The 16,026-nt window shown below is 29.9% G+C and overlaps 3 protein-coding genes across 6 annotated transcripts; 2 read left to right on the forward strand and 1 right to left on the reverse strand.

The window, feature by feature from the left end:
• Positions 1-547: 547 nt before the first annotated feature.
• LOC106787457 (protein disulfide-isomerase A3) lies at positions 548-3,469 on the reverse strand. Its single transcript, XM_014749811.1, has 5 exons — positions 3,187-3,469; positions 2,405-2,636; positions 2,111-2,319; positions 1,906-2,022; positions 548-1,793 (listed from the first exon to the last, which is right to left on the reverse strand). Exons 1-5 carry the CDS (start codon positions 3,330-3,332, stop codon positions 1,019-1,021), a joined length of 1,479 nt encoding a protein of 492 aa, XP_014605297.1. The 5' UTR covers positions 3,333-3,469; the 3' UTR covers positions 548-1,018.
• Positions 3,470-4,162: 693 nt separating this feature from the next.
• On the forward strand, positions 4,163-6,254 carry LOC106787458 (ras-related protein Rab-2). Its single transcript, XM_014749812.1, has 4 exons — positions 4,163-4,327; positions 4,893-5,032; positions 5,105-5,461; positions 5,549-6,254. The coding sequence occupies exons 1-4, from the start codon at positions 4,282-4,284 to the stop codon at positions 5,648-5,650; spliced, it is 645 nt and encodes a 214-aa protein (XP_014605298.1). The 5' UTR covers positions 4,163-4,281; the 3' UTR covers positions 5,651-6,254.
• A 1,379-nt stretch (positions 6,255-7,633) lies between these two features.
• LOC106787434 (sorting nexin-6) lies at positions 7,634-11,967 on the forward strand. 4 transcript variants are annotated; one of them, XM_014749775.1, is made up of 11 exons: positions 7,635-8,027; positions 8,165-8,215; positions 8,351-8,566; positions 8,660-8,781; positions 8,861-8,997; positions 9,080-9,387; positions 9,478-9,660; positions 9,959-9,976; positions 10,741-10,804; positions 10,874-10,959; positions 11,040-11,967. In XM_014749775.1, exons 1-11 carry the CDS (start codon positions 8,022-8,024, stop codon positions 11,088-11,090), a joined length of 1,242 nt encoding a protein of 413 aa, XP_014605261.1. In that variant the 5' UTR covers positions 7,635-8,021; the 3' UTR covers positions 11,091-11,967. The 4 variants fall into 4 exon arrangements, with proteins under 4 accessions (XP_014605263.1, XP_014605261.1, XP_014605260.1 ...); XM_014749774.1 differs by having other exon boundaries at positions 7,635-7,827; positions 7,923-8,215; XM_014749776.1 differs by lacking the exon at positions 9,959-9,976 and having other exon boundaries at positions 7,636-8,215.
• The last annotated feature ends 4,059 nt before the right edge of the window (positions 11,968-16,026 follow it).

Consider the following 16,026-nt stretch of genomic DNA (forward strand, 5'->3'; position numbering starts at 1 on the left):
TGATAGAGTGCTAGCGCTCAAGTAGTTTGCCAAAGAACGAGCAGTGAGAATGGCGGCGCCAGTCGTTGCATAGGATAAAGTAGAAATCTGCTTATCGACAGCAGGTCACTACAATATAGTTATGACGGGGACATCTATCAAAGAATACAGTATTCTTTGATAGTACATAATAGTATATGATATATTCTGTGTTAGTGCTAAATAAACGATTTTACTTTGGGATCGTCTCTTCTTTTTAAGATATTAATTATATCTTATACATTTTGTTTATTCTTTATTTTTTCTATGATTTAAATTTATTCTTATGTACTCAAACACAATATATATAATCAATCAAACAATCATATATCATTATTATTTCATTGATTTATTTTATTTAAAAAATATACATATATAGATGTCTCAATTCTATTCATTTTTATTTTTATATATTCGGACGACGTGATAAATAAATCGATATACTTTTTTACGAGATTTAAATTCTAATCATTTAGAATTTATGTTATAGATTCTTACAAAGAGTAAATAGGTTTATATGATAATTATATTCGTATTTCGTATAAAACAATTTATTTTTATTTTCATATAAACAAAAATTAAGAATAGTATTTAACCTAAAGCACAGTCAGACGCTCTGAAATGGAAAAAGCATTTATACTTTTTATCAATATTTTTAAGTATGGAAAGAAATGAGGACAAGTTTCTTTCACTTTTGATGTTTTTATACAATCGTATAAAGTATATGTAATACAACCTATTATTGTTTTCAGTTCACCCTAATTGCTCCTTTCTAAACAAGTATATGATATTAAAGATTCTATGATCACCTTTTCATACATTTTATTCTTTTTTTATAGTATTTAAAAAAAGATAACTTACTATTTAACTTCTATGACTAATGTTCTTTGTCACATATTAATGACAGTAAATGAATTTTACAAAAGAATCTCATTTCACTTTTTAAAGCTGAAGTGATTCAGAAAATGCATTAAACAATGAATTAAAAATTGTTAAAGTATTACAACTCTTCGTTTTTAGTTTTAACAGCTTTACCCTTACGGTCGTAGCCTTTAAGCGCATTAGTAGAATGCTTAGCAATATATTTAATAAAGTCTTCTAATTCTCTGCCGCCTTCATATTTAACAGGTTTATCCTTAGAGTCTTTTGGTGCCCAGAAAAGAGTTGGGAATCCTCTGACTTCGTATGGTGCTGGAACATCATTAGCTGTGGCATCGAACTTCACTATTTCAACATCTTCATTAGCCAATTTGTCTCCCAATTCATCAAAAACAGGTGCAAGCTTTTTACAATGACCACACCAAGGAGCATAAAATTCAATTAACGTATCTTTGTCATTATTCGTAACAATTTCTTCGAAGTTCTTTGCTACCGCAACTTTAACATTTCCATTATTATCTTCAGGAATTGGTTCAGATTTCAGATATGGTTCTAATTCTCCAGCTTCGAATGCTTTTACAAACTTTTCAAAGTTATCCAACGAGAATTCTTCTTTAAGAACAAATTTCTGGCCTTGTGCGTCTTTTGCCAGAATAACTGGTTTATCACCTTTTACAAAGTCTATGCCGAAATCATTCAATTCGTGTTGGAAGTCATCTTTGGAAGAAATGGCAAAATTGAAAGAAGGATAATCTTTCGCAACTTTGAGAATCCTGTTACGCCAGTAATTGGTACCCTTAGGATTTTTAACATAATCTACACTGTAGTAAGCAACAATCAATGGGTTTTTAAATTCCGCTGAGTTATCGCGAGTACGAACACCCACAATGCCAAAGCTGTAAAAAAAGAACATTCGCATATATTAATATTTCGTGTATTGCATGCATATTTTCAAAGAACATATTTAGATAATATATATTTACATATATAAAACAAAAATAAACTTACTAGTTTTGTGTGATAAAATTATGGACGTCGTTAATGGTATCACCATTTTCATATTTAACACTATTAGCCTCAAACTTGTTTTGAAGTAATTTTGGCCGATATAAGACAATATTATTCCTGGAAGAATATCAAAAATAAAATATATATTAACAATATTAAATAATAATAAAATTAATAGTTCATAACTGAAATATTTCGTACTCACTTCAAACCTTCTGTTTCTAGTAATTTTTTGGCAGACGTATGAGCAAATCTAACTTTTTCTCGGAGTTTCTTAGAGACAGCATGGAATGCAGCTGACAAAGGCGAATCATCTTTCTCAAAGTAACCTACGACACCTACTTCATTAGAATCTAAGAATGATTTTAGACAATCTTCGCTAACTAATTCTTTTGATGCTGGACCAACTTGTGCCTAGAAAAGTGGTAATGTCAGATAAACATTTATTGACGTATGTATTTATCATATCTGCTTAGATTAAATACAAATAATAAATTACCTTCATATATTTAACAATGCCAGGTGCTTCTCTGGGTCCATTGTAATCTCCAACCAAATCACCATTTGCAAAAATTTTTAATGTAGGATATCCACTGACAGAATGTTTGTTACATGTTTCTTTTCCACTTTCTGTACAATCAACTTTAGCAAATGTGATTGGAGGATCATTACCTATAAGAAGTTCAGCAGCTTTTGCATATTCAGGCTTTAAACGTTTACAATGTCCACACCTAAAAATAAAAAATATTATGGTTTACAATCAAGCAAACAGAAGTAATTAATTTTACTTTTTTTCATTGGGGGAACAAAAATGTATACACACAGGACAATGGATAAACTTAAAAATAAAGAAACCGATTAAATAATGAAATCATTTTTCATTTAATTTATTTAATAAAAAAAAATGCATATTTATGTCTTGCCAAATTTGATACTGTGATAAATAAGATAAATACAAAAAGAAACATTAACAAATTTATCATATCGTATTAAAAGATTTAATTTACATAAAAAGAAGGGTGTCGATGGTTTTATTATAAGTTAAAATAACAAGATAATAATCTAATAATAAAGTGCATTGCCATTAACAATAAGTCCTAAAGTACGATGGCTAGCCGGTATTCGATCTGTGTAAAATTTGACGTTGACGTAAGCTCACTTTTTCATTTAACATTTTTTTCAGAAATAAAAACAATCGATGTTTAACATATTTTATTTTTTGTATGATTTAAATATTTAAAAATAATAGAAACGAGGGTATGATTACTTATTGTTTCTTACCATGGTGCATAAAACATGACAAGTGCATTTTCATGACGTTTAAGTTCATCCGTGAAATCATCATCGGTTAATTCAAGAACGTCACTTTCGGAAGCGTAAACATTTAGAAAAAGGAAGCTAACAAAAACGAAAATTTTAGGTAGCATCGTGAAATTAACAGAGCTTCTTTCTTATCTGTTCCAACACACCTAACTATCGGAGAACTACTGGTTTACGAAGACGTGGCTTCGTTAAAAAGTAGCCACCGAAGCACGAGACCCGGCGCATTGCTGTCGTTCGCTGATTGGTCCACATATTTCTTCTCTCTTTGTCGTATTTATCGGAAATGAACACGAGTACATAGATTGTACAATTACAAAAATATATGACTCTAAGCAATTTTGTAAGTATCTCTAATTGTAAATAAGAGAATGGTGATTAATCGTCATGGTGAAATTCTATGAAATTAAAGTCAATTATTTTTATCTAACATTATTCTATATGATATATTATTGTTTTGACAGCATTATTTCTGTCATTACATGACACTATTTTATTATGTATTTACAAATAACACACTTTGAACTTATTTTTTGTTGAAAAGTAAATGAATATGATACGATATTTATGATGATAGAAATATATTTTATACAGATAGTATGGTGTGTGTATGTGTGGTTGCAATCATTTCATACATTTAATTGTAAGTTCAATAAAAATCTGATCAAATTGAAAATAGAAACATACAATTGTAGAAAAATTTTCAATACAGTGTTTTGTATCATTGTTTTCAGTTTATTTTTATTCTATGATGATATAACTAAGTCTGATAAAAGAATATTTATACATTATTATTTATTATTTAAATGAATTTGATGATTTAATATATTTGTTAATATCTCAATAAGAAAGTTGAAGAAAATATTACAAGTAAGCGGAAACGACAGTAGCGCAGTAGCGGAAATACGAACGAGGATTGACCGAATGTATCCGAGTATTACCGATGTGATTTAGTGACGTCATGCCCAAGCAGAAGAGATAAAGCAGTGAAAAAACTGAAGCTGTGTTTTCTATTATATTGATATTTGTACATCACAATCTCACAAAGTTTTAAAAATGTCGTATGCATACCTTTTCAAGTATATCATTATTGGAGATACAGGTAATTAGTATGGTGTTATAGTCGGACCTCTCCCTTCAACATATTCTATATTTCGCATTAAATATGCCCTGACAGAATCCCTTCGTTGTTTTTGTTCTCTCATAGAATGATGTTTCTATTCGTAGAAATTTTATACTCCAACATTTTTTATTTTTTTTTTATTTTACACTTATATCTATCAATGTTGCATCACGACTGTCAAATTTATTTTTAACTAATATGAACTTTTAAGATGTATCTATTTTATTTGCGTCTAGAACAATAAATAAATACGATAGTTGAATTTATTAGTAGATCTTTTTATTTTTATTTTACGTTTGATGTTATGCCAGTAAGTAACTCGTATGCTATTTCACTTTGACCTCGATTTTTATATACAATTTGACCTTTTTTTTTATATACAATTATTTTTTTTTATGCTTTATTAACTTAAATATATATGTATATCAAATTACGTCGCATTAGTTTAAATTTATGCTTTTCAATCAAAGTCTTGTATCACATTTATAGTAACATTTAATTTATTATTACACAGTACTTATATATTCATTTTTCTTTAATATAGGTGTTGGAAAATCTTGCCTTTTATTGCAATTCACCGACAAAAGATTTCAACCAGTTCATGATTTAACAATAGGAGTAGAATTTGGTGCTCGTATGATTACCATTGACTCTAAACAAATAAAATTGCAGATTTGGGATACGGTAATTATCGCATAAAATTGATAATTTATATTAATTCAGAATTTTTCAAATATAAATGTAAACACATTATAGGCTGGACAAGAAGCATTCCGTTCTATCACACGATCTTATTATCGTGGCGCAGCAGGAGCATTATTGGTATATGACATTACACGCAGAGAAACATTCAATCATCTTACAACATGGTTGGAAGATGCTAGGCAACATTCAAATTCAAATATGGTGATCATGTTAATTGGAAATAAAAGTGATCTTGATTCACGAAGAGAAGTAAAAAGGGAAGAAGGAGAAGCATTTGCCAGAGAACATGGACTTGTTTTCATGGAAACAAGTGCAAAGACAGCAGCAAATGTTGAAGAAGCATTCATTAACACAGCGAAAGAAATATATGAAAAAATACAGGAGGGTGTATTTGATATCAATAATGAGGTAAATATTTATTAATATGAGAGACTTTAGATTTCATTAAACGATGCATATCATTCTATTAATATTATTATCATTTCATTTAATTAGGCAAATGGTATTAAAATTGGACCACAACATTCTCCGACAAGTCCTAGTGGATTAGCAGGCACCGGAGGACAAGGAAATGCACAGGGCGGTGGGTGCTGCTAGGGGCTGGGGGTTGCCTGCCCACCGCTACATCCTTCTCCGATCTGAATCGATCCTTTTACTCCTGCTCCTCGTTTTAATCTCAACCACCGACTTTGTACATTTAATTTTGCGCGCGTCGCATCTTGAGGTAACGAGTGATACAATTGGTATATTTATTATTTGAAAAATATTATATACATGGTAATAGGAGTATTATATAGCAAAAGTGTTATACGTCATTAGAATCATAAAATATAATAAAATCTTAATTTACAGATTATCAGATCAGTTTGTATCATCACAATATTACCTAGTATATTTTGTATACATATACATATATACATGAAAATCCATATAATTCTTACTTTTAGATTTACGTAACATTATTTTTTTATTTTTATCGTTATTTAAAAGTTAATATAATACTTTAATTGAATTCACACACTTTCTCAAAGTCCCATATGTAATGTGCTGGTAATATTTTGATTTGTTTTACTATCAAGAAATGATATTCTCTATATCACTAAATTTAAAGTATTATCACTTTATGCTCATCGCTATATAATGCGATTTACTTCTATCTGTAAAATATGGGAATTAAATATATTTACCATGTTGAGATATTGAACATATTATTGAAGGTGTAAATGTCTTTATCATTGATGAGTAAAGGAGGATGAGAAGGCGGAAGGGATAGGCATTCCTATTCCATAATTTACATTTATTTACTGTCATGTAATATATGTGATGTGCTTTAATATTACAAATTTCATTTATTTAATCATGCATCGTGGATTGGAATAATCGAGTTCGATTGGCTTTAAACAGAAATACAAAATTACACTTGGCTACCTAAGGCGACATTATGTATACGTATGTATTGATGTATAAGATGACGAATATATGAAATATGTAATCCATTACATCAAGAGGCCTATGTAACCAAATTTATATTCTATGTAATGATTATACAAAACCTCACTATTTACAATATTTATATTGTTGTGATTGGTATCATTACTTATGATACATTTTTAAAAGTCAATGATTGATGATATAATGACAGTGAATTTAAATTTTGCAGATTTTTCTTTTTAATTGGAGAACATTTGTAGTACTATACAATCTAAAGAGTTAAGTACATAGAGTGCATTCGTAAATCTTAACCAAAGATATTGATTTAGACATATTATGGCATAATACTTCTAAATGTATCCTATTCGAACAAGGTCCAAAAATATCATATTGTACATTATTATTTCTATTGATGTATGAATATTCAACTATACAAGGACAAAAAAGAATAAGTATATGTAAAATGTGCATTAACAGAAAATATAGTCTTTTATTGCATTATATTTATGGAAAATTAATTAGATCTGATGGAGACATCGTAATATTAGTTGAATATTCCTTAACTAAAGTGATAAAGAGATTTTAAATCATGTGTAGAATTTGGATTTGAACATTGAATACACTTTGAATTTCACAAAAGGATAAGTGTCACGAAACTGAAATATCGTATTGTATGCATTTATTTTACCATTATATAATTATGGCAATTAAATGCACATGTTAATAGCGTTTTTGAATAATACTTTATTTTTATTTGTACATATAGAGTATATTTGTTGAACAGATCCAATACCTATACATGATCCAAAAAGTATCATTTGACGTTAGTATTAATGGGTTAGCTATGTACTTCTTCTTATATCTGTGTATCTCTTTGTTATATATATATATATATTTTTTTTTATAATGTAACAAAATATTTTGTGATTGTAACAAAGAATATTTTAGCACTGTATACTTTTATTATGCTTATATGCTATAATGATTAAATGATGTAAGTTAATTTTAGAAAATATATCTGAATATTATCCTCTAATAATTAAAAACCAATAAATGTCAAGAAATTTGACATTTAACGCTTATAACATATATATATATATGTATGTATATATATATATATATATTCCTATTTAGAAGAAAATCATATCATCTGTTCTGCGCGAGTCTTTTCCTTTGAGTACTTATATGTGTCATAGGATTATTCATTTGATATACGTTCAAATAAATTCCGTGTGACGCAGCTGACCTGACCTGATCCACAGCTGATTTGCCGATACGTTGCAATCGCACTGTTGCGCTCGCAATAGAAAACGCTAGAGAGAGCGGCATGTCGTGAGTTGAACGTGAGCGGGCTTCGTTAAAGCAAGAGCGTTGTTTGCTATTCTTTTAAACGTATTCGCGCTCCTCATAAAGTACTGCAGAAGGGTTATCATTGCAGATGTATCTTCCATAAGGCGGTGAAGCATTATTTTGGAGATTCCTTTGACATACTGGACATTAGCTAACGTGCTGCGTCGTAAAGACGCAACTAGGCGCCATGATGGTAGGTGGAACCTGTTATCACTTGGCCGGTAGGCTATTGAATTTTCCACGCGTTTAATTAGTTGGAACTCTGGCATTGTTCGTTCCCTTTAAAAAAAAAGGAGATCTGCAGTATTTAATAAGCGAGAAATGTTGCAGGACGGAATATGCGACACTACCGACATTTTAAACAGCGTGCCTCCGAAAAAGGTATTTACATCTTTTATTCTTCCTATTGTTAATATAACATTTCTATTTCTTTGCATATTTTCAAAACTTTTTATTCGTTTAGATAATTATTCTACTCGAATAATGTCCTTGAGTTAACATTATTGCCCTTTTCAGACTATTCATGCTGATAGCGTAGATCTGCCAGACAAGCCTTTGCGAGTGGACATATCTGATGCTCTCAGCGAGAAGGATAAAGTGAAATTTACTGTACACACTAAAACTTCCTTGCCTGAATTTCAGAAGCCAGAGAATTTGGTTGTAAGACAGCATGAGGAATTTGTCTGGCTTCATGACAGATTTGAGGAAAATGAGGAGTACGCTGGATATATCGTATGTATTCTATTTCATTAATATGATAAATTATCTCCTTTGAGTTAACCTTATCTTTGTTAAAAGTAAATAGTAACTAATGTGACTTCATAGATTCCACCATGTCCACCAAGACCGGATTTTGATGCATCACGTGAAAAGTTACAAAAATTGGGAGAGGGCGAAGGTAACATGACAAGAGAAGAATTTAACAAAATGAAGCAAGAATTAGAAGCGTAAGTTACATATTCATTCAAATAGAACGCTCAATTATATTTTTGGGTAATACTTCTAATAAATATGTGATCCTTACAGAGAATATTTGGCTACTTTCAAGAAAACTGTTGCTATGCATGAAATGTTTCTAACAAGACTAGCACATCATCCAGTTTTTCTAAATGATCACAATCTTAGAGTATTTTTAGAGTACGATCAAGATCTTTGTGTGAGAGGTAAATATTTCTTTAGTTTCTTGTACTCTTCTGATATTAACTTTGTAATATTAACAGCGTTAAATGTTGTCTTTGTTTTTAGGAAAAAATAAAATGGAAATGTTTGGTGGTTTAGTGAAATCTTTTTCCAAAACCACAGATGAATATTATCTGCAGGCAACTGTTAAAGATGTAAATGACTTTTTTGATCAAGAAATGACATTTCTGCAATTGTATCATCAGAATTTAAAAGAAGCAACGAGTCGTTCCGATCGTCAAACTGCTAAGCATAAAGACGTAGCCGATTCGTATATTAAAATATCTACTAATCTTTTACAATTAGCTACGATAGATCCTGGTAAATTAGAGAAATTTTTAACAAAGATTGCTGAAACGTTTGAAAAATTACGGGTACGTTTCTATACTTCCAAGTAACAATATTAATGTCACCTTTAATTTTTGTATCTTCTTAAATTTTTTATTGTTTTTATGATTTTGCAGAAGGTCGAAGGACGAGTAGCATCCGACGAAGATTTGAAATTGTCTGATACGCTTCGTTATTATATGAGGGATACTGCTGCAGCGAAAAAGCTTCTTTTCAGAAGGTTGAAAGCTTTACATGCGTACGAATCTGCGAATCGTGCTCTTGAAAAAGCTCGTGCCAAAAATAAGGATGTACATGCAGTGAGTACATATTTAATCCGAATTTAATATAAAGTAAGGTGAAATTAAGTATTGATAGAAAATTCTATTTATAGTTATTAGATAGAAATGTTCACACATTGAAAACATTTATTTATTCAAAAAAAGTTTCTTCAGTATTCTTTCGTTTTTACGATCAAATTGTATATTAATAATAAATAAATTAACAGCGACAAAAATTTTAACATAAATAGGGAAAACATATGTTTATAATGTTATTTAAATATAGCGTATCATATTCTCTAATAATAAACAACTTAACTTTTTCTTGCACTTCAAGGCACTGGAAGTTGCTGAGGTGTGTCTCTCTTCATTTGTGTCATACATACATTGTTTTGCTATATCGCTTGATGATCTGAATTGCTATATTTGCGAGTTATATTATCTCTTTATTTTTTTTTTTAAAGATATAAATTACATAGATATATATATTCCATCGAAATTGATCGGATACTTTACATGGACATTAATAGAACCATTTTCATATTTTATAGATATGAGAAGCGGTACACGAAGTATTTATGATGCATACAAAATATTCTTTGCACAATTATCCTGCTAGAGTAATAATCAATTATTATGTAGTAGTTTACAATTAACGAGAATATATTTATATTTATTTTTATTAAACTATTTAAAAAAGTGAATTTTTTTGAACAGATTTACTTTTTAAGCAGGAAATTAATTTAAATATTGCACAAAAGCAGAGACTGCATATAAATGTTATGCATGACTTAATAAACTTGCATGTTGTTATTTAAGGATTTACAGAATTATTATGGGCATACACGCATATATGTATTGTACATCATGATTTTTTTCAGTATTATTAGTTTGAAATACAAATTAGAGCGTATAATACAGTTAAGTCTTCTATCTTTTATTGTGATTTGTAAATGATGACAATGTTTGTTAAGAGTGATTTATTTATTAGAAATTATCACTGATATTTAAAAAGGAAGACATACTTTAATCATTATTATATATAATATAGACAATGAATTAGTGAATTATGAATGAAATTCATTTGTGCACTAAAGTTATATATTTTTGTTAATTAAGGCAGAACAAGCTCAAACCGAGGCGTGTGAAAAATTCGAACAAATGTCGGAAAAGGGTAAAAAAGGTATGTAATTTGTATGTATAGTGTGTCATATATATTTATAGCATTTCAAAGTAAAATTATTTATTTCAGAATTAACGGATTTCAAAACGAGGCGTGTAGCAGCATTTAAAAAGAACCTTATCGAGTTAACTGAACTTGAAATAAAACATGCTAAAGTTAGTGTTTAATTTTATATACATAAAGTAAATAATACATATCTTCAAAGATAATTAACTTAGCATTTATTTTTCAATAGGCGCACGCAGAGTTGCTCAAGAAATGTCTATCCGTACTTCGGGAGGAGTGATCCAATTTGTCAGTTGCCATGGCTAAATCTGTTATGCGTTCTGCATACAGATAACAACTTATTTACAGTTATTATAATTTAATGATACTGTAAAATATTATATATTTTTTGTTATCTAGATATATTATATACTACGAATTAAAGTTCTAAATTACCACAGCTGCAAAAGGGGTTCAGCTGCTTGAAAATAGTTAACGAAAAAGAATAATAATATTAATAATATTAATAATAATATTAATAATATTAATAATAATATTAATAATAATAATAATAATAATAATAATAATAATAGTAATATAAAAAGAAAATTAAATAATTTTTATCACTTGTTTTTGAGCTGTAGAAAGCTGTGGATAATGCTATAACTTTTGTCTAGATAAAAATTAGGTATTACATTTTTTTCTTATGCATTTAAATATATATGTTGCGCGAATCACGAAGGTGCACAAAAGTACTGTAAAAATGAATAAAATGTAAATGGCGCTGAGACTTTTTGCAGCTTTAAATTAATTACCTATTATGCTTATATAACATAAGATTCTTTATATTATATATCAATAAAAAATATATATGCGTATCTGTATACATATATGCATATATATAATCGTTAGAAAACAATGTTATGAAAACACTAGTTTTAGAAACACAGTATCGTTTACGACGACAAAAAAAAATCAGTACCGATAAAACATAGGACAGTAAAATTAATGTAAGAAACTATTTCCATGCGTATGCATTCATTCGAATTATTATAAAACGAATACATGTAATGTTATAAATTTTGTTGATCCTTTGTCTACTTTGTGTGAGTGGCAAAAACATAGTGAAGGGACCTGGAAATGAATATTATAATAAAGTGCAATTATACTTTTCAATACGTTTCTCTTAACAAATATTTAAATATATACATACATATATTATTTAATTATCTACGAATAATACATATATATATATATCGATGTAAAAAGATCGATTTAAAAAGAGAGAAAGGACTAGTCGATTAGGATTTCATATGTTTTTATTGAATCGAATCATTTCCTTCTCTATAATACATGACTGCAGACATATATGTACTGAGAAATTCATTAAATTGCGAGTGTTTATCATTTAATTCTTCAAGAATTAATTCGAAATTCCATCGTATAATGTACCATTACATTATCGTCTTAACTTAATGTCGATTAGATCCTAGATTGATAGCCTAATCGATGCAACATCGGCCGAACGAAGCGCAAACGAAACGTACGTTTGCGCTTGGTTTGACGATAATCGCATCTTATTATTTTTGGTATCGTTACATCGTATGTTTTAATTAATCTTATTAACGAACAGTAAAGATGACGCAATAGAAAATTCTTGGTACGTAAAAGTTGCGCGGGATACGTCTCGTTCTTTCGTCGCCGGGTCTCGGAGAAAACATCTTTCATTGTTCTTTTTCTTTTTCTTTTAATTATTAATTTTTATTTCTTTCGTGTCTTCGAGAGATCCAAACTCATGAATAGAGAATTCGGTTGCCCGCTCGGCGAGTATGTTCTTATTTGTATATTTAAATATTAATTACCTTTTCTTCCATTTCTTTTTTTTTGCTTTTCATATATTATATATTCTTATATTTTTTATTCTTTATTTTTTTATTTTCATAGTACGTGCCATCGTCAAAGTTACGCAACGCGATCAGAGACTACTTGTCGAGATAAGACATAAATCGCCTCATTTAAGCAAGGGATCTACCCTTCTCTCTATCCCTTTTTCCACGGAATTTTCTAGGTCGTCTAAAAAGGTCTCGATCAAAATGATTTCTTTTTTCGTGCAGAACACGGAACGGGGACGGGAAGCGAGGGATTTTTTTTTTTTAAACTGTTAAATTATTATTTGCAAAGAGATCGCGTATAAGACCGAAGACTTTTTTCATTTGTTTTATATTCGGTGGTCCATTACTTTCTTCTCATGTTTTTATCGTTCATCGTATCAAGCTCGGTAACTTTTTGTCGAATCGGATATGTGTATTTAAGTGTGTATAATATGTGCGACCCGTAAGAGCTAATTATTGCTTTAGAAAAAAGATAAATGAACAATTTTTCTATGGACTTATTTTGAACTGATCGATCACATTTTGATCGTCCTTGATCAAAGGATCGAATTGTTAAATTGTATTTTCTTCTTTTGTTTATTTTTTTTTTTTTCGCAAATAGTAGGACGAAATTATCGTCTCGGATATTGTATAATAATTATAATAATATCATTAATATGTGTGCAATACTGTCATCGTAAGAAAAGATGGTCTAATCATATTTTGCACAATATATACGATATAATGAAGATTGGTGATATACTATCATAATAATATGAAAATATTTATAGCTCGATACGTAAACTTTAAAGTCTTCGTCGCTTAAGGCGCTTCATGTTTGTTTTAAATATTGGATTTTTAACATGGTACGTACTTATTACATACATATAACCGAATAATTACTAAAGATTCATTATAAACATTTATCTGTATAATCAGAATCTAGGCGAATGTTAAATGGTTCAGATTGAGATTTGTTTTCTCTTCTTTTGTCTCTCGATTAATTAAAACGAGTCTCTAATAAAAATCGCTGATGATGCTGCTAGCTTTCTTTGAACTCTTACTTGTCATTATGCATTCTTTTGTATTCTCATTTTAATCACTTTAACGCGACGCTTTATCTTCTTGCCTTCTTATATTCCATCTCTTACATACATATATGTATATCTATACATACGTGTATATATGTATATATTTATATATACGTATACACACATATTTTTTTTATAATCCTTAAAATTACGTGGATACGTAATAAATCTTTGTATAACGCCACTAACAGGATACATAAAAGGATCTTACTTACGTCCTATGTTCTTCGTCATTCTTTTACCATCTTTTAAAACAAAGATTACTTAAAAACATTTTTAATCACACATATTTCGTAATCTTCTTAACGTAATCTCTGTTTTTCTTTTTTTTTTTTTTTTACATTTTCTCACGTACAGAGATTCAACCAGAAATGGTCGGTATTTAAAGTGCCGAGGATTATACGAGCCAATTAGTAACTAAATTACATAATTATGATCTTTTTGTTAATGGAAAATTTGAATAAAGGATGCTAATCTTTTCTTCGCGACGTAAACGTCGCGCATCGTTTAAATTTTCTTTTGTCTCATCTCGTAAAAGTGTCGTTGGAAATTCTTTTATCGGTCGATTGAAAATACAGAGAGAGAGAGAGAGAGAGAAAGGGAGAGAAAGGGAGAGAGAAAAATATAGAAAGAGATAAAGATAGAGATAGAGAGAAAGAAGAGGATTCGTAAAACTCGAGATAGGAAGATTCCTCGCCAATGGATTTTGCTCCGTAGGTGTCCTTCAGATTTATGGTAACGGATGTATTTAGGTCAACGCGATCGGTCTTCCTTGTTGTGTGTTCCCCATTTTTAAAGTTCGTTCGCACGTTCACTCTCATTCGTAGCCCATGACGAATTCAATTTGAATACGACTTTATAAAATCAATTTACTCGAATAAAACCTGTCAACAGTGACGTGTCGTCAAGGAATATGTAATTTTCATACGCGTTTAAAATTTTCTCTTTCTCTCTTTCTACATATATATATATATATATTTTTTTTTTTATTTTTCAGGTGCAAGGAAAGGATAGTTAATGGAACTAAAAGAAATAATAAAACATCGCTTTAGTCGTAGTCGTTGTAGCCGTTCATGACGCCTACGAAAATTAATTACCGAGGGGCTCAAAATGCTAAGTCCACCAGCGTGATAGTCCCTTTTTAATCTTTTCATCTTTTCATGGACGAATTAAGGAAATTTATTAACGGATATCTTAACGATGAGATTATAAAACGGCGCCACAAGCCGTGCGCGCTAATCTTTCTACTCGTTATCGTAATTTACTTCGTTCGTACGTTACAAAGCCGCCATTTTTCAGACCGTACTTTTTCTTCTCTTCTTTCTCTCTCTCTCTCTCGCTTTCTTTCTTTCAAGGTTTCTTTTTTTTTTGTTTTCTTTAGCGACAAGTTTCATTATCGCACGAGTAATTTCGTCGTGTTGGAAAATATATACAGTGTATTACATGTTTATACTACACGCATTATGTAACACGGTGAGAGGGAAAAAGAGGAACAAAGAGAAAGAAAGAGGAAGAGAGAGAGAGAGAGCTCGTGGGAAATTTTACAATCCTACGACAGCTTTTAGATTACTTTCATTTCGAAGTTTCGTGCGACAGCACGATGGGGTTCGTTCGCTTTTAGAAAGACAAGCACGGAACGGAAGAAACTAAATTGTGCTCTCACGAATTTCAACCTTGTGATATAACACATACGTAAATACTAAAGTGTAGTATATGTGTAACGTATATATATACAGTTACAGGCTACAACGGTAGCATATATTGATAGTATATATTATCATATACGAACAAAAACATGATTCTATCGTTATCTTTTATATATTTTTCTATGTACTCTCTCTCTTTTATATACATAAGTATATTTTTATAATTACGTTGCATCAACGAAAATCTCGGGCGTCGATCGAACTTTTAACGATTGTTTGAAATCTATAGAAAAAGAGAGAAAGAGAGAGAGAGATCGAGCGAAATACAAAAATAATTAGAAAAAAGAAGGATAAATTGATGGATAGAAAGAAAAAGAGAATGATGGAAGTATTAATGCACGAACGAATGAACGAACAAGCGGTACGATTTCAAAAAGATATTTATCGGCGTTGTATCTAACAAAGGAAAGAATCTTTTTTGATAGTTACGTTAAAGTAAAAGAAGGGAAAGGAATTAAGAGAAAAAAGAATAAGAAGGTACGGGAAAAAGACTTTTCTGAAACGAGCTCAAACTCCCATAGCCCTTCTCTTTTCTATCTCTCTCTCTCTCTCTCTCTCTCTCTCTCTCT

The sequence above is a fragment of the Polistes canadensis genome, unplaced genomic scaffold, assembly GCF_001313835.1.
Source record: "Polistes canadensis isolate GaletaPanama2010 unplaced genomic scaffold, ASM131383v1 scaffold_101, whole genome shotgun sequence".
NCBI lineage: Eukaryota > Metazoa > Arthropoda > Insecta > Hymenoptera > Vespidae > Polistes > Polistes canadensis.

Coding starts and splice junctions, on each gene's coding strand:
- LOC106787457 (XM_014749811.1), bottom strand. CDS start 3,332: ATGCTACCTAAAATTTTCGTTTTTGTTAGCTTCCTTTTTCTAAATGTT. Junction 2,320..2,404: donor GCATTGTTAAATATATGAAG/GTAATTTATTAT, acceptor CCACTTTTCTAG/GCACAAGTTGGTCCAGCATC. Junction 2,023..2,110: donor CTAGAAACAGAAGGTTTGAA/GTGAGTACGAAA, acceptor ATATTCTTCCAG/GAATAATATTGTCTTATATC.
- LOC106787458 (XM_014749812.1), top strand. CDS start 4,282: ATGTCGTATGCATACCTTTTCAAGTATATCATTATTGGAGATACAG. Junction 5,033..5,104: donor AATTGCAGATTTGGGATACG/GTAATTATCGCA, acceptor AACACATTATAG/GCTGGACAAGAAGCATTCCG. Junction 5,462..5,548: donor TATTTGATATCAATAATGAG/GTAAATATTTAT, acceptor TCATTTAATTAG/GCAAATGGTATTAAAATTGG.
- LOC106787434 (XM_014749774.1), top strand. CDS start 8,156: ATGTTGCAGGACGGAATATGCGACACTACCGACATTTTAAACAGCGTG. Junction 8,998..9,079: donor TCAAGATCTTTGTGTGAGAG/GTAAATATTTCT, acceptor CTTTGTTTTTAG/GAAAAAATAAAATGGAAATG. Junction 10,960..11,039: donor TTGAAATAAAACATGCTAAA/GTTAGTGTTTAA, acceptor ATTTTTCAATAG/GCGCACGCAGAGTTGCTCAA.